This window comes from Leptonychotes weddellii, chromosome 15, assembly GCF_054177405.1.
Source record: "Leptonychotes weddellii isolate Sample4059 chromosome 15, ASM5417740v2, whole genome shotgun sequence".
NCBI lineage: Eukaryota > Metazoa > Chordata > Mammalia > Carnivora > Phocidae > Leptonychotes > Leptonychotes weddellii.
In genome coordinates, this window is record NC_138383.1 from 39844643 (window position 1) to 39863213 (window position 18571).

The 18571-nt window shown below is 42.3% G+C and overlaps 1 protein-coding gene across 1 annotated transcript in view; it reads right to left on the reverse strand.

The window, feature by feature from the left end:
- Positions 1-454: 454 nt before the first annotated feature.
- Positions 455-18571, reverse strand: part of METTL16 (methyltransferase 16, RNA N6-adenosine) — a 58255-nt gene continuing 40138 nt past the window's right edge. The window contains exons 6-9 of the mRNA XM_081805990.1: positions 17322-17426; positions 16190-16279; positions 3894-4070; positions 455-3759 (exon numbers count right to left, since the gene is read on the reverse strand). Coding sequence (XP_081662116.1) covers positions 3136-3759; positions 3894-4070; positions 16190-16279; positions 17322-17426 — 996 coding nt within the window. The 3' untranslated portion in view covers positions 455-3135. The remainder of the gene's footprint in view (positions 3760-3893; positions 4071-16189; positions 16280-17321; positions 17427-18571) is intronic.

Sequence of the window (18571 nt, forward strand, 5' to 3'; positions counted from 1 at the left end):
TAATCTTTTTTTTTTTTAATTTTATTTATTTGACAGAGAGAGACACAGCGAGAGAGGGAACACAAGCAGGGGGAGTGGGAGAGGGAGAAGCAGGCTTCCCACGGAGCAGGGAGCCCGATGTGGGGCTCGATCCCAGGACCCTGGGATCATGACCTGAGCCGAAGGCAGACGCTTAATGACTGAGCCACCCAGGTGCCCCGAATAATCTATTTCTTGAAAGAAAAAAATTCCGGGGCGCTTGGGTGGCTTAGTTGGTTAGGTGGCTGCCTTCGGCTCAGGTCATGATCTCAGGGTCCTGGGACCAAGCAAGCTCTGCATCCAGCTCCCTGCTCAGCGGGAAGCCTGCTTCTCCCTGTCTCTGCCGTTCCCCCTGCTTGTGGTCTCTGTCAAATAAATAAACAAAATCTTAAAAAAAGAAAAAAGAAAAAAAATTCCTTTTTCCCTTATACCAGAGTGTATGCTACCACACATCACGCAATTATAAAATATATGCATAATTAAAATAATTTCTGGATGTCTTTTAAAAATGTCTTCAATGTTCTCTCGTTAGACAGAAATAAACTTTCTCCTCAGAGAAGAAAACGAAGAGATCCAAGTACAAAGAAGACACTCACAGCTCTAGTTGGAAGCTTCAAGCCTCATCATTCAGTTTTTAAATTCTAAGAGCGTGAGCTCACCACCTATAAAACCTCCTCCAGGACACTGAGCCTTAAACCTGGAGCACTGAAACACATAGAGAAGCAAGACGCATCTTCTGTGCCTCCAGTCACACAGAGCACTTTCCGGGCAGCCCTCAGTACCAGACTTAAATGAAAGTTAGTACTGTGCCTGAAATGCATTTTGAATAGGCAGGGAATGTATGTAAATACACTATTGTTCTAACACAGAAAAATACAAGACATTAAACGAAGAGAAGTGTAATATAAAATTAAATACACAGCATGAGTACAAAGTTAAGCCCACACCCTTGCGCACCCAGATCATCTACAGAGAAACTAGAAGGAAACACTAAAATACAATAATGGTCATAAGACTGCGACAAGGGGTGATTCTGTTGCTGTTTTCTACTCTCATTTTCCAAATCTTTAATGAGCACATGCTACTCTGTGTGACCCTGGGTACTGGTTTTCTCATCCTGTCAGAGATTCTTCTCTCTGAAGGGGTGGGGGGAGGGGGTGTTCACAGAGCTTTCTGAAATGATCCAGGAGGTTTATGGATTCTCTAGAGGTCCTTGGACTTCTAGTGAAGAGCACTAGTTAGTATGTTCTTTTTTTTTTTTTTAATTTTTTATTTATTTGAGAGAGAGAGAATGAGAGAGAGAGAGAGCATGAGGTGGGGAGGGTCAGAGGGAGAAGCAGACTCCTCGCCAAGCAAGGAGCCCGATGCGGGACTCGATCCTGGGACTCCAGGATCATGACCCGAGCCGAAGGCAGTCGCTTAACCAACTGAGCCACCCAGGCGCCCTAGTTAGTATGTTCTATTGGGCAGCTCTGTCTTTACTGACAGAGGGAAGTACAATATAGTCCTATTTTTAGTTCTTTTATCTCTGCTGAGGGCTGGGTCTAGGTACTGCCAAGACAGGCCAATTTCATCAGTTTTCTGCCCTAACCAATAGCCACCTTTCAAAAGCATGGCTTAACTACTTAGCCCCAGTCTTCTCTGAGGATAAGAAGGTGCTCTGGCACTGTACTCAAGAGTTCAGTCTAGACACAGCCTTAGGACCACTGGTATAAAATCAAACGCAAGGTGTGAAAGTTAAACACAGCAGAGGGTAACTGAGACACCAAGAGAACAACAAAAAAAGAAACCCCCTTTCCAGAGGTATTCTTGCTGAGCCCTGAGACATTCCAATGAGAAACATGTTTTAAGAACATGGTCACCCTGGCCTCAGAATTTCCAGTGCGAACAGGTAAGCACCGAAGAGATTACAAGGGAACCCACAAAAAGCAATATATGATCAGCTACAACTTCTCTGCCAATAGATGAGACTTTCTTAAGCAACCTACTGCTCATAACTATCTTGCTCCATTTCTTATTTCTATCATCAGTCATTTATCCATTCAGATCTATGGAAATATTCCCCCGAATCCCAGGATTCAAACGGGATTGACAGATTTCAATTCTGCATATTCTTATATTAAAAATAAAACAAAGCTCCACTTCAAATGTCAAAAGAAAAAAAATTATAGGGCGCCTAGGTGGCTCAGTTGGTTAAGTGACTGCCTTCGGCTCAGGTCATGATCCTGGAGTCCCTGGATTGAGTCCCACATCGGGCTCCTTGCTCGGCGGGGAGTCTGCTTCTCCCTCTAACCCTCCCCCCTCTCATGTGCTCTCTCTTATTCTCTCTCTCAAATAAATAAAATCTTTAAAAAAAAAAGAAAAAGAAAAAATACACATCAGTAAAACCACTACAAAACCGTACTTTCAAACAGGGGAGGTAGGAGTATGGCTTCATTCTGTTGTGTCTCAGTCACATCTGGTGGGAGTTTGGCTTACCTAATTCTGTTTTCTGAAATAAGCACCATCAAAACAGACATGAATCAGGAATGTGACGCTTCCAGGCGCCCTCCCAGGTCAGCCCTTCTTCCTGGCATTACTAAGCTTTCTCTCCCTGACTCTCCCACCACCTACCATTAGGCCAGTTCCTTCCTCAGGACTGACGCAGGGGTAACCAATCCTATGTACCCAGAGAAGTCTTGCAGGTGACTCTGGAAGTGGGCACAGGGCCTATCTCTCCGATGTACTGCCTCCATTCAGAGAACGAGAAAGCCACCCCTCCTCAAGAAGCAACTAGGGATGACCGAGCAGGATGCTCTGTAGTTCCGACCCAGACCAGACTCCAAAAACAATCCTTTCGGCCTCAGCCTAAAGCTAAGGTGGTCAGCTTAAGTCAGGTTTAAATCCCTCCTGGGTTTACGGATAGCTTTTTGTTGATGCTGGTAACAATTTTTCCTCATGAACTACCATACTAATGCCCAATAACTTTAAAGGGGTGGGAGTGGGGAGTGTTTTAAAATAGATTTATTTTATTTTAAAGATAATTGCACATAATGTTATCAGTGGGCCTACGGTGGAATGCCTCTTGCCACCCCAAAGCAGGCTACTTTATAGAAACTTTCCCAACTGTGCAAGAAATTAACTAGCAACAAGCCTGAAAATTTGGTTACGTATATAGGTACAAAGCTGGTTCATCAAATCCCTGTTCTGGCCCTCAACCCAATGCATTTCAACTAAAGCATCATCCACCTCCTTCTTCACATTTATCAAACACTTGAATAGGTAATGTCCAGCCACTCCTTGGAGATGGCTCCCCTTTTCAGACACTGGACTGCTGAACTGCTCAGAAGCCTCTCGGTCCTGGGCTCCATTGCTAGAGCCTTTACAACTCTCCAAAATCTCCATCCCTCCCTTTTCCTCATTCCTTTCATCCTCCATGGGTTCTGGGTTTTCTTCCTGGGAAAGGAGATCCTGGTTTGAGCAATGGCCCTCAACAGTGGCAGACTCGCCTTCCTGTGAAGCAGGCCCACATGGGACACTCTCCCCGGGGCCCTGGGCCAAATCTTGGCTACTGCCAGACTCTTTGGGGGTGGACTTTTTCTCCTCCAAGGCTTGGATGACATCCTCAGGAGCTCGGGGAACTTCTCTCAATTGTCTTACTCGTTCTCTTTTCTTTCTCCTTAAATGAATCCAGGAGTTTTCTATTGCTGTTAGAAAAAGGCTAACTTCTTCCTTTCCACAGGGAACTCGCTTATGCTGGACCTATTGGAGGAAAAACAGAATTTTAGAGGAAATCACTTTTCTCCTCTCAAAACTCCTTTAAAAAAAAACAAAAAAGAGGAGGAAGGAAAAAAGAGATTGTTGTAGGTACTTCTTCAATGTGCTTAACCAGGTACCTTCAGGTCGGTGAGGATTTTTTCAATCCATGCTGTCACAACTACTATGCCTTCCACTGTCTCAGAGCCCAGGGACGATGATGCTTTAAGGGACAATTCTTTCATCACAGACTCCAACACTACGAATGTAATGGGTTTCCTTGACTTCTCTAATTTTCTTCGCTTACTGGGTGGTGACTGAAAGAAAAAGAAGGCATGGGGGAAGAAGGGAAAGTAATCCAAATAATCAAATCCCATGCATTACAATGAACTCAACTAGGGACATTTCCATGACTTCTACTACCAAATGCAGAGCACTAAAAACAAAAAGGCCTTTGCACGTTTACTTTCAATACTTAAAACAACTCTGCCAAACAGATTTATCACCTCGTCATTTTATAGAAAGGAAAACTAAGATACAAAGATATGTAACCATATCAGATGGGTCACATAGCTAGTAATTTGCAAAGTTAGAACTGAACCCCAAACCCAGGTTCTTTGCCATAGGCTATCGGTATATAACACCCTCCAATTACTAAATGTTCTTCATCTATGTGTTGTGCCTAACACACACCTGTACAATTATTTATTTCATGGCAACTCAAGGGCGCTGGGAGCACTGTGTTCTCTTCTTTAAAGAACTGCATGGTTTAGGGGCACTTGGGTGTCTCACTCAGTTGAGCATCTGCCTTTGGCTTGGGTCGTGATCCCGGGGGTCCTGGGATCAAGCCGCAAGTCCAAGTCGGGCTCCCTGCTCAGTGGGGAGTCTGCTTCTCCCTCTCCCTCTGCCCCTCCCCCGCTCATGCTCTCTTTCTCAAATAAATAAATAAAATCTTAAAAATAAAAACTGCATGGTTTAAAATCTCCTATATGTAGTCTAAGTTGATACTTGTTGAGACTTGAAGGAAAGCAGCTGTTAGCCACAGCCTGTGAGATCACATGCGAGGAATGCCCAGGGCCACTAGGGTCACATGGGCAGAGAAGGAGGCCTGCTGAATCTTGGCTAACGTGAGGACCAAGCCAACAGTTAGCTGAGCACTGCCTCTGCTGGAAGAGGAGACACCAGTAGTGACAAGAAGAATGGATTTAAAAGCCAGTTCCACATCATTCAAGACTGTCGTCTTCCAATTTCAAGCTTAGGAAGTGCATTATACTCTACCCACTAGAGGGACTCAAGTTCCATTTTAAAAACGAAATGACATTGCTGTATTTAAAACTTATTTCTATAAAGGTAAAAATTTACTAAATTTTTTTTTTTTAAGATTTTACTTATTTATTTGAGAGAGAGAGAGACACAGCGAGAGAGGGAACACAAGCAGGGGGAGTGGAGAGGGAGAAGCAGGCTTCCCGCCGAGCAGGGAGCCCAATGTGGGGCTCGATCCCAGGACCCTGGGACCATGACCTGAGCCGAAGGCAGACTCTTAACGACTGAGCCACCAAGGCACCCCAAAATTTATTAAATTTTTTTAATGACTCTTAGCTAAGACCAGATATATTATGAACACTTTGTTTTAAGAGACAGATCTGTACCTGTCAGCAAAATTTATCAAAACTTTAAAAAATGAAGATAATTCTAAAGGTTAGGGTCAAAATGAGCAGGTAAGGATTATAAGGAGAAGACTCATAAAGAGAAAACACCTTAACAGCTTTGAAGACCCTCCCGCAAGCAGCAGCCCCTCAGTGCTGGTGTAGCTAACCACAACCCCACCGGAGACACACACCGACACATGCGAACACACACAGTCAGGTCCACTTACTGCAAGGCCTTGTACAAACTAACCAACAACTCCACATCTCATAAATACACAACAAAACAGGCAGTTTTTTCTATGCTAGAAAACTTCTAGATCTGGGCGCCTGGGTGGCTCAGTTGGTTAAGCGACTGCCTTCGGCTCAGGTCATGATCTCGGAGTCCTGGGATCGAGTCCCGCATTGGGCTCCCGGCTCGGCGGGGAGCCTGCTTCTCCCTCTGACCCTATCCCCTCTCATGCTGTTTCTCTCTCTCTCTCTCTCTCAAATAAATAAATAAAATCTAAAAAAAAAAAAAGAAAACTTCTAGATCATATTTCTAAGAAATAATCTATATTCTCCCTTTATACCAGATATTAATTAAAAAAATAAAAATAAAAAAAGGAAATTAAAGAACGCTAGAAAACAAGCTTAGGAGAAAAGGACCAGGGGTGCCTGGGTGGCTCAGTCAGTTAAGCTTCTGCCTTTGGTTTGGGTCATGATCCCAAGGTCCTGGGATCCAGCCCCCCTCATTGCTACTCAGCGGGGAGTCTGCTTTTCCCTCTCCCTCTGCCCTTCCCCACCCACTTGTGAGCTCTCCTGCACGCTCTTCTCTGTCAAATAAATAAATAAAATCTTTAAAAAAAAAAAAAAAAGAAAAGGACCAAAAACAAGGGTATGTATATGACTAAGAACTTGTTCTTGGGGAGCCTGGGTGGCTCAGTCGTTAAGCGTCTGCCTTCAGCTCAGGTAATGATCCCGGGATCCTGGGATTGAGCCCCGCGTCGGGTTCCCTGCTCGGCAGGAAGCCTGCTTCTCCCTCTCCCACTCCCCCTGCTTGTGTTCCTGCTCTCGCTATCTCTCTCTCTCTGTCAAATAAATAAATAAATAATCTTAAAAAAAAAAAGAACTTGTCCTTGAAAAATGAATCGTGGACTCCAAGCTCTGAGTCTGAACTTGTTCAATTAACGTTTCAGACAAGATGAGAGAAATTCATATTGATATTAACACAGAAGTATTGTTATTACTCAATCACCCAACATAAGAAAGATAACTCCTACAGTCTACTGAGAGTCTAGTACTTTTCACTAAGGAGCTTAAGCTGGGGAGGAAGAAAGTTAGTGGTGTATAGGAGGGGGATGGGGGACAAGAACCAGATTCCCCAATATCCAAGGCTGTTTACTATGGACAGGTAACAGGATCATCCCTGACAGCCCACTCAGCACACCAAAGGTCACTGACAAATATGGCTAAAAGGACAGCACCTCATATCTTTTCTGACAGAGATGGTAATCACTTGTGCTTAAATTCCAACAAGCATAGTGAAGATGTTGCTGTTTCTCAATTTGTCATGCTAGGGCAGGCCTACAATATTCTTTCTCCAAAAAAAAGAAAGGATTCATTATCATTTCTAGAACTTAGAGGAAAGAAATGCATCCTCACCAAACCTAGTAAGAGCTCTATCATGGATCCACTTTCCAAGTTCTGAGGGAGTCAGAAATAACAAAATAGGCAATTTATTACCCTATTACCCCAGGATGAAAATGAAAACTTCTGTATCTCAAACACAGCTCCTTTACCTGGCACGTGGCCAGTTTTTCATATGTAATGGACAACTGATAAATCTGGTACTTCTGAATATTTTCAGTGAATTGCTTTAAAGATTTCATTTATTTATTTGAGAGAGAGATGGAGGGAGTGCATGTGCATGCATATGCAGGGAGAGGGGCAGAGGGAGAGAATCTCAAGCAGACTCCCTGCTGAACTCAGAGTCAGTTGGGCTCCATCCCATGACCCTGAGCCAAAATCAAGAGTCGGACATTCAACCGACTGAGCCACCCAGGCACCCCTTTAGTGAATTGCTTTAATACACACGTACATATACATAGGACTGTTTCAGTTTTATTCTATTATAGAAACTAGGCACTCAAGAGACAGATAATTCATAATCTAGAAATTCTGTTTTTATTTTTTTATTGTATTTTTTAAAAATAGATTTTATTTGTCAGAGAGAGAGAGAAAGGAGAGAGAGCACAATCAGGGCGAGTGGCAGGCAGAGGGAGAAGCAGGCTCCTTGCTCAGCATGCGGGACTCGATCCAAGGACCCTGGGATCATGACCTGATCCAAAGGCAGACGCTTAAATGACTAAGCCACCCAGGCGTCCTGAGATTCTCAGTTTTTAAACATTTTTAAAAAGATTTACCCATTTATTTGAGAGAGACAGAATGCACACAAGAGCAGGGGGAGGGGCAGAGGGAAAGGAGGAAGAGGGAGAGAGAAGCAGACTTCCTGCTGAGTGTGGAGCCCCAACACGGGGCTTGATCTCACAACCCTGAGATCATGACTTGAGCCGAAATCAAGAGTCAAACGCTTAACCCAATGAGCCACCCAGGCGGCCCCTAGAAATTCTCAAAGTTTTTAAATGACTGAAGTTTATCATAAGCTTGGCTTACAGCAATCATTCCTTTCCCCCTCGTGTTTGTACTGAAATTTCTTAGTAGGCAGGGCCAGACTAAAATACAGAGGTAGGCCTTGAGAAATTAATATTTAAATTCAACCCCACAGGTCTCTAGTAACAGGTAATTTTATACCCTGCCTCAACACTAGTATAGAAACTGTCTGTTTTCTCCCAATTGAGATGAACTTATTTGCAAATATGCTTATGATCTCAAACTACAAATATTTTATATTTTTTTAAAGATTTTATTTATTTGAGAGAGTGAGAGAGAGAGCAAGAGCAGGGTGAAGGTCAGAGGGAGAAGCAGACTCCCTGCTGAGCAGGAAACCCGATGTGGGACTCGATCCCAGGACTCCAGGATCATGACCCAAGCTGAAGGCAGACGCTTAACCAACTGAACCACCCAGGCACCCAAAACCACAAATATTTTAAATGAAGAGTGCTATACTCAAACTATCATAATGTACTTTAAGCAGGCAAGATAACATAAATAATTCAACATTTTAAACTGTAAAACAACAGCTTATTTACAACAGCTAGTTCAGTTTAATGTGAAGAACTGGAAGGTGAACTTACAACTAATTTTGGATTAGAAGATGTACTACTGTATTCCCCAGCTGAAAGGACAATGTGAAAGAAGTTTGATGAGGAACTCTAGACCCCACAGGGGATATTGGCTTTGTATCTTTTGAATTACAAGGATTTAATGAATAATGATCAGTGGGAGGGGCCTCAAGTGTTATTTTGTTGCATAGTTGAAAATACAGCAGATTGAAACCATAAACTGAATAACAGTTCTTAAATTTTAAAATATGCTTTACCTAGCAGGGCTGTCTATAAATCTCTTGAATCCTCCCTCTTAGTTTAATGCCTAGATCTCAGTGACGCAATCAGTCAAGAGACTTTCAAATGAGGTACAACTTGACACAAATCCATGTAGCACCTGCTATGCTGCCTGTTAACTATAGCTAAGGCAAAACCTCCCAGAGAAGCCACAGCTACATGAATCATTAAGTTCTCCCTAGGATCTGCAGGAAAAGATGGGAGTCATTCACTAGAGATCTGCTGAGCATGTAGCCACAGCCTCCTTGTTTTGACAAAGCAACCTCCAGAATGGTCTTGAGGGGAAAGGAGTGCTCTTGCTCTTGGCCACTGCAGTGGAGTCCTTACTGCTCTGCTGAACTCTGAATGGCTGATGCTGCGTTCCGCCCGCCCGGCCCTCCAGAAACAAGCCGAATGCCTGGGAGCTCTGATTCTGCACAGGCTCTCACTATTTGGAGAAAGAAAGCCAAGGGCCAAGAGTGACACCTGACTAGAATATTGACAGGAGGTGTGCCGGGAGGGACAGTCAGACTATCTTACCAACTATGCCTTATTTGAATGTGTATCAGCTCTGCTGCCACGAAGTAGATTGAGTATTTTGTTGTCTAAGGGTGTAACTCCCTTATTAACAAACAGTTCCGTGGGCATATCTATTGCTATCTTAATCTGACAGGTTATTGTTTAAAATGTCCTGAAATCGGGGCACCTGGCTGGCTGGCTAAGTCAATAGAGCATGTGACTCTTTTTTATTATTATTATTTTTTGAAGATTTTATTTATTTAAGAGAGAGCAGGAGAGAGAGAGCAGGGGGAGGAGCAGAGGGAGAGGGGAAGCAGGCTCCATGCCCAGCAGGGAGTCTGACTGGGGCTTGATCCCAGGACCCCAGGATCATGACATGAGCCCAAGGCTGACTGAGCCACCCAGGTACCCCATCACTTTTTTTTAAATGATTTTTTTTTAAGATTTTATTTATTTGACAGAGACACAGCGAGAGAGAGAACACAAGCAGGAGGGATGGGAGAGGGAGAATCAGGCTTCCTGCCAAGCAGGGAGCCCGATGTGGGACTCGATCCCAGGACTCTGGGATCATGACCTGAGCCGAAGGCAGACGCTTAACGACTGAACCACTTAGGCGCCCAAGACTTTCTTTTGTTTTAAAGTAATTGCCACACCCACCATGGGGCTCAAACTCATGACCCCAAATTCAAGAGTCGCATGCTCTTCCAACTGAGCCAACCAGTCGTGGTGGTCTGAACCCTACATGTACATTTCCTATGTTAAAACACACACACACACACACACAATGGAAGGATAAATTATAATGACCCATGGAGAAGTGAAGGATTAGGATGTTTCAAAAAGACAAGAGAAGCTAGACTACTGACTATACCTTTTTTTTCTTTTGAGATTTGACTTTGAAGCCATGTATCTTTCACAATTACAAAATTAAATAGCTCACAAAAAGAAATCCCTAAGAAATGAAACAAATGAATCCACTAACTGTGTATGGGCTTGGTGGCATAAACCCACAAAGAAACATTCCAAATGACTTTAAAATCTATCAGGAGACAGTCCCCAAGGACAAAAGAAATGAAAAAAGGACAAAATAGTTATTTCCACAAATCATTTTGTTGATGGTAATGTTAATTTTGAGACTGCTGGAAGACACGAACAAACATTTCTCCAAAGAAGACATACAAATGGCCAACAGACACATGAAAAAATGCTCAACATCACTTGGCATCAGAGAAATACAAATCAAAACCACAATGAGATACCCACCTCACACTGGTCAGAATGGCTAAAATTAACAAGTCAGGAAACAACAGATGTTGGAGAGGATGTGGAGAAAGGGGAACCCTCTCTTACACTGTTGGTGGGAATGCAAGCTGGTAAAGCCATTCTGGAAAACTGGAATATAGAGCCACCCGGGAGAAGTTGAAAATAGAGCTACCCTATGACCCAGCAATTGCAGTACTGTGTATTTACCCCAAAGATACAAATGTAGTGATCCAAAGGGGCACCTGCACCCCAATGTTTATAACAGCAATGTCCACAATAGCCAAACTATGGAAAGAACCCAGATGTCCATCGACAGATGAATGGATAAAGATTGGGTGTATATATACAATGGAATACTACTCAGCCGTCAAAAAATATGAAATCTTGCCATTTGCAACGATGTGGATGGAACTAGAGTGTATTACGCTAAGCGAAATAAATCAGTCAGAGAAAGACAATTATCATATGATCTCACTGATATGTGGAATTTAAGAAACAAACAGAGGATCATAGGGGAAGAGAGGAAAAAATAAAACAAGATGAAACCAGAGACAAACCGTAAGAAACTGTTAATCATAGGAAACAAACAGGGTTGCTGGAGGGGAGGGAGGTGGGGGGATGGGGTAACTGGGTGATGGACATTGAGGAGGGCACATGACGTAATGAGCACTGTGTATTATATAAGACTTATGAATCACTGACCTCTATTTCTGAAACCAGTAATACATTATGTTAATTAACTGCATTTAAATTTTAAGAATTAGAGATAAAAAAAACTTTTTGAGACTGCTGTGGTGAAACATGGGTCAAAACAAATGAATAATTATGTTAGCATGGTTGAGGACTAGCCTGTTTTGTTTTTTTTTTAAGATTTTATTTATTTATTTGACAGAGAGAGAGATAGTGAGAGCAGGAACATAAGCAGGGGGAGTGGGAGAGGGAGAAGTAGGCTTCCCGCTGAGCAGGGAGCCTGATGTGGGGGTCAATCCCAGGACCCCGGGATCATGAGCTGAGCCGAAGGCAGACGCTTAACAACTGAGCCACCCAGGCGACCCGAGGACTAACCTGACTTTTTAGAGCCCCCAGTTTCCTCATATAGAAAGTGGGGATAATACCATCTACTTTCACTTGATTGTTGTCAGGTTTAAATAAAAATGACATTAATGTGTGTGATGCATTCAAATAACAGAGACTATCTCCAGTGCTTCAAATCTATTAGACCTATTAATGTCTCGTTCACAATGTTGCACCTTAGTACAAACCCTACACCATTCCTTTCAACATTCAAAGAAAACTTACTGAGCACCAGTCAGATACTGACAACTCCTCCATGAAGTCAGCTCTGACTAGACCAGCCAGAACTGCTTTCATTTTGGGAACTCCCTAATGCCTGACCATTCATTTCAGCACTTACTCAGTTATAATTCCGTAGCAATGCTTTGTGCTTCCCACCCATAAAACCTGTCACTGAAAGGACAGAAAATGGTGTGTTTTTTCTTCGGTATTATCACAATGAAGGTCATACTTAATAAGTAACTAAGAAAAGAGTCCTTCTGGACTCTGGCTCTGGTTTTGCTCAAAAGATCAGCTCCTTAATCACTGCATCTGTTTTACAGCCTACTATATAGCCTGGTATAGTACTGGTTTTCAAACCATTTAACAGCAGAATCTTTTCAAGAAATAAAATCAATACGTAACATCGATGCAAGCAGATCAGCTCTGGTTAAAATGAGAGCAAGGCCTGAAGTACCAACCTGACATCTGCCCCAGCTGTCATCCCCCTGTGGCACCCTATACAGAATCCCTAATCTATCTAGAACCAGTGTGAATACCTACGCAGTAGTAAGGACAGTATTGCCAGGAGAACCGAGCTCTGACACTAACAAGGCTACCTGATTAATTTGACCCCTTCCCTCCATCTGCTTTCCAAAATCCCTCTAGTTTTACTCCCTAGACAGGAAAGTCTCCAGGCTTAAAAGAAATGTCTTGAACACAGGGGGATAATTTTCTTAAAACCAGAGTTCTAGAGCAATGCTCATACCAAGAGTGCACAACTTCCTGGGACCACACTATTTTTCCTTATTTTAACAAGTGTTAAACTTCTGAAAGCAAATCAAAGCTAAAGTAACACCCTGAGCAATTAGAGGAGAAGCTGGGACAGAGACATTCTAAGTGGCTTGTTAAATTTGTAAAGAACAGTCCTCACAATATGCTTCCTTATATTCATCATTAGTCAGGAATGATTGTACAAAAATTCCATCAACACTAAGACTCATCTTTTTGTTGCTAAAATAAATCCAGACAAGAGCAATGGACTTAGTGTAGGCACTTGAATCAGAATTTTTTTTAGCATTCAGCACCAACAGAGACAGAGTCAGTGGGCCTGAGATAAGTGAAAACAGAAGTTGCCATAGTAACTTGCACATTTACCCTAAAAAGGCAGGAGTGGGGGTGGGGTGGGGAAGTAGGTCAATATTTCTACTTAACTAGCTCTAGTCCTTGGCTTCCTCTCATTGAAAGCAGCATCCTATCTCCCCATTCCTAACAGGAACAAGAGGGGAAAAAGTCAGATAAGCATTTCAAAACGCAAGGGGTGGGGAGAGGTCCAGGTGGAGGGAAGGAGAACCAAGAGGACAGCCCACTGAAAACCTCACCAGTGCCCTGGGACTACCCCTGGGAAAGCAGCTGCTGATCAAGGGAACCAGTGCTAAGAAACTGTTGCTGGGTTACTGCAAATCAGAAACTGCCATTTTCCCTGTAGCAGTTTGAGTGCACCTAATGGAACACTTGGGAACGCATTATTAACAGCTTTGAGTTGAGGGTAGTGGTGGGGAGGGAGTACTCTGGCATGGGAGAAACCCGAGGCCCTTTGCAAGAATGCCTCTTTGCAAGAGGCATTCTTTGATGGTTGAAACTACAAATAGGGCTCAAGCATGGCCTAAAAGACAAGGAGGGAGAAGGTTCCTTTTCAAAATAAGCTAATTCTGCTAACACAGAAACATAGTGCCCTTTGATATTTTGATCTGAAATGGCTACTAATCCAAGAGGGCAAAGGTAACTCTGGGCTCTGAGATGGCACGGAAAGTGCCAGAGCCCATCATAAGCTCTTCCACCTGCGGCGCCAACAAATGTAGGAAGCAGATTAAACAGAAAGCATTTGGAAACAGGCGCAGTTCCACTTTCCTGCAACTGTTAGTATCTGCACAGGGATAACCCAGTGTCTACAGAGGGATAACCTAGGGCATTACTAAGGATTTTAACAATTTGGTGTGAAAACGCCAATATTCTAGAAAATGACAGAAAGGATAATCCTATAGGGAGGTAAAAAAAATTAGGACCATCTTTTTAAACAGTGGACATTTCAAACACTGACTTCTAGTTTCCCTACTGCATTGTACAGAGGTGGGTATAGACTTCTACATGATAGGTCATTCAAACTTGACTGGGAGACACATTTCTTTTTTTTTTTTAAGATTTTATTTATTTGTCAAAGAGAGAGAGAGCGAGAGCACAAACGGGGTAGCGGCAGGCAGAGGAGAAGCAGGTGCCAGCTGAGCAGGGAGCCCGACGTGGGGCTTGATCCCAGGACTCTGGGATCATGACCTGAGCCGAAGGCAGCCGCTTAAACAACTGAGCCACCCAGGCGCCCCTGGCAGACTTCTTTCAACGCAGCAGCACACCTAGTAGCAGAGTGCAGAAAGGACAGGCTGAGTTTTCAGTGTGAACCCATGTATTCAGAAACATCTGCAAACTGGGGCGCCTGGGTGGCTCAGTTGGTTAAGCGACTGCCTTCGGCTCAGGTCATGATCCTGGAGTCCCGGGATCGAGTCCCACATCGGGCTCCCTGCTCAGCAGGGAGTCTGCTTCTCCCTCTGACCCGCCTCCCTCTCATGCTCTCTGTCTCTCATTCTCTCTCTCGCAAATAAATAAAATCTTAAAAAAAAAAAAAAAAGAAAAGAAACATCTGCAAGCTGTCTGCTTGTGGTTCTGCACATGTCTCTACTGCTCTAGACACAGCAACATTTAAGATGACTTGAAAAACCAAGTGCAACTAAGCCTTTGGGAGAGGAGCAACCAGAACACGCATATTGTATGGACAGGGAGTCAGAAAGCGGGAGGACCAGGTACCAGGTCCCCACAAATACTACGGGAGTACAGTGCTGAGCAATGTATGCATAAACTTAACATAGAACCATGGCTCCAGCAACAAGGTCGATCACTCCTGTGAAGGAACTATGAGAATAAACAGATGCTATTCTATTACCACCTCTCAGTACAGCCCAGAAAAATTATTCAGTCTAACCAGTTCAGAAGTATTTTTTCTTTACACACAATAGCACAGAGGACAAAGAGAAGTTTGTAGAACAAATTATCATTATTTTTTTTATTATTATGTTATGTTAATCACCATACATTACATCATTAGTTTTTGGTGTATAGAACAAATTATTTTTTAAAACATTCTATTCCAGGGGCACCTGGGTGGCTCAGTCGGTTGGGCGTCTGCCTTCGGCTCAGGTCATGATCCCAGGACCCTGGGAACGAGTCCCGCATCGCACTGGGTTCCCTGCTCAGCAGGGAGTCTGCTTCTCCCTCACTGTCTGCCCCTCCCCCCCGTTTGTGCACTCTCTCTCTCTCAAAATAAATAAAATCTTAAAAAACAAAAACAACAACAAAAATATTCTATTCCAGAAAATGTTCAAGCTTAAGCAGATGCAAAGTAGAGAGACTAGAATAATGACCTATCACCCAGCTTCAAAACTGACCAGTTTTCTACTGGTAATTTTAAAGCTAACACAGAACCTTTTACTGGAATGATCCCTAAATGTTACATATCAAAAGCCTGCAACCCCAAAGAGCAATTTCTGTATTCACCAATAACCACAGGAAACAGCTTCTCTATGAAAGTATCAAAATAAACAGACTTCAATTTCAATTCTTAACCAACTGAGCCACCCAGGCACCCTTCAATTTCAATTCTTAAGGAATATCCAGCAGAATAATTATATTTGCAAGGTGTTTCTACAGGTTATATTACCTGAATTTTTAATTCCCAAAAGACACATTTCTAATTCATTTATATATGCTGAGCAAGAATCACTGTGTTGCACAAACCCAGAGAAAGCCTCCATGGTCACCACAGTCAGCCTTCTAGGACTGTGTCTTTTTTTTTTTTTTTTAAGATTTTATTTATTTATTTGACAGAGAGAGAGACATAGCAAGAGAGCGAACACAAGCAGGGGGAATGGGAGAGGGAGAAGCAGGCTTCCCGCTGAGCAGGGAGCCCGACACGGGGCTCGATCCCAAGACTCTGTGATCATAACCTGAGCCGAAGGCAGACGCTTAACGACTGAGCCACCCAGGTGCCCCAGGACTGTCTTATTTCACAACCACTTCCCATTCCGAAATAAGCATTTGGGGCAAACTTCAAGGAAACCAAGGCAGTACAGATTTAGTTCATTTGTGATCTACTAAAACCCATCATGCGCTTGCATTTGGAGAAGCTAAAGCAAAGTCTCTACTTACTGGTACTGTAACATCATCATAAAAACTCCAAGCTAAAGCCCATCTCATTGTCCGACCTTGACAGAACTCAGTGTAGGTGACTTTAGGAACCTGAAACCAACAAACATGTCATCTTAATCAAATTGAAGTAATTCTACCAGTATGTTTTGGGTTGTTGCCTCATATTAATTATGTGTTCGTTTTTCTTTTTATCAGTTAACAAACACTACTATCCCAAAACAGTTATGCATAGCTATCTAAATTATCTCCCAACAAAGTTGTGTTTTGTTTTTTTCTCTCCTAAAACATTAGAGAGAATTTATAGAGTTCTGGTTTCAAAGTCCAAATATTCAAAACACCCAAAATAACACAGCTCTTCAAAGAACCACTGGTAAATGATTCAAATGTTTTTTTTTCTTTTCTTTTCTTTTTGGAAAAAGAGCCACCAAAGCCTAGCTAGATACAGCTATGCAGTCTCCCTTTTGTCTATCAGATTTTAGGGGGAAAAAAATGAAACTACTTTGTTGCTGTTAGAATTTTAACAAAGAAAAGGTGTGATAGGGAAATCAGGATGGGTACAATGTCTGAGAGAAACCAGAAATCAGAAGCTTGGTCTCTACCACTGACCACACATTTGACCCCCTTCTCTGAAAAGTAATCTGGCTCACGCTTACTTGTGCCCAAACACCATAAACTGGGAGAGGAGTCAGGAGGCAGTATTAATTTGCCACCTGCTTTTCAAAAGAGAAGCAAGGGGCTGAATTAATGTGGACTGCACCATAAAGGGAAGCAAACTTGCAGGAGTATCATTCTAGTTCTAGCTGATCTTTGATAACTAGGTATGTAACCCAGAACAGGCCGCTAACGTATATCAGTTTCTGAGATCATAAAGCAGTCAGATGTGGAGTGAGTGACAGGTAGAACCAGGTGTTCTGATTTCTGGTATCTCTCTGATGTTGTACCCATCCTGTTTTCCTCCATCTTTTCTCTAACTGTCAAAGAAGGCCTTTTAAAAATAATTTATAAAAAGCCTCTTTTACAAAATTAAAAAATAAAAACCAAACACATTTAGAGTTTAAGGTATAAAGGAAAATTCCATACTCTAACTCCCATCCAGAGGAGATGTATTAGAATAGTAATGACAAAGACTTACCCCTTGTATACGAAGTTCTTCCTTCAGAGGAGCCAGGCTGCATTTTTTCCCCAGCATACAGCTATACCACCTAGGGGAAAAAAAATCAGAGAAGTAAAACACTGTTTACATGGTTACATTTTTAAATTAAGCATTTTTCACATGAAAAAAATGAGAAGAGCAAAAAATTTTGAGTTAAGTTACAAGCAACAATAACAAAAATTTTATTTAGACAAAGAGCAAACCTAGCAAAGGAAAACAAAGGCACCTGGGTGGCTCAGTCTGTTAAGCATCTGCTTTCAGCTGAGGTCATGATCCTGAGGTCCTGGGATTGAGTCCTGTGTCAGGCTCCCTGCTCAGTGGGGAGTCTGCTTCTCCCTCTGCCCCTTCCCCCACCCCATTCATGTGCTCTGTCTCACATAAATAAATAAAATCTTAAAAAAATAATAATAACAAAATAAGGGAAAACAAGCCCAAAGCAACTTAAAAAAAACAAAAACCCACTTAGCCTCTCCAATGATTCAGGGTTGTACATATTTGGAAAGAGAGTGAAAAAGAGAGAGGTCTCCCCTGTGACACTCAGAATAAAGGCCATTTGGCCTTTAGGACAGAAATTAGTTAATAAATAACAATAAAAACATGTATACCTGAAACTACTACAATGTTGTATGTCAAATTATACCTCAACTAAAAAAAGTATGAACACCCCCCTATACCATCTTAATAAAAATTGTAAAATCTGGCATGTACCTATACTCTGAGATGGCCTCATCTGCAAATGATTTAAGGATATATATTAGGGTTTCAAAAGAATATGAAGTCAATTTCTTCTATAGTAAACACAAATCTAGAAGAGGGAGTGGGGAGAAGATGGAATGAACTGGTTAAAAGGTAAAATAGAATTCAGCCTATGAAAGATTAAATACTATGCATTCTATCATAAGCAACTAGGAAACCTGGCCAAATAAACATAACAATTGTTTTTCAGACATTGGACAACTGCAGTGAAAACCTATAATCTCCAGGAGAGAAACAAACCAGGTGAGTCCCATAATTGGCAGAGCTTACTGCCTGAAGGAAATTTCCAAGCAGCAATGCAGGGAAAGGAAACTCAGAGACCAATAATCTTTTTTTTTTAATTTTTTATTGTTATGTTAATCACCATACATTACATCATTAGTTTCAGATGTAGTGTTCCATGATTCATTGTTTGTGCATAACACCCAGTGCTCCATGCAGAACGTGCCCTCTTTAATACCCATCACCAGGCT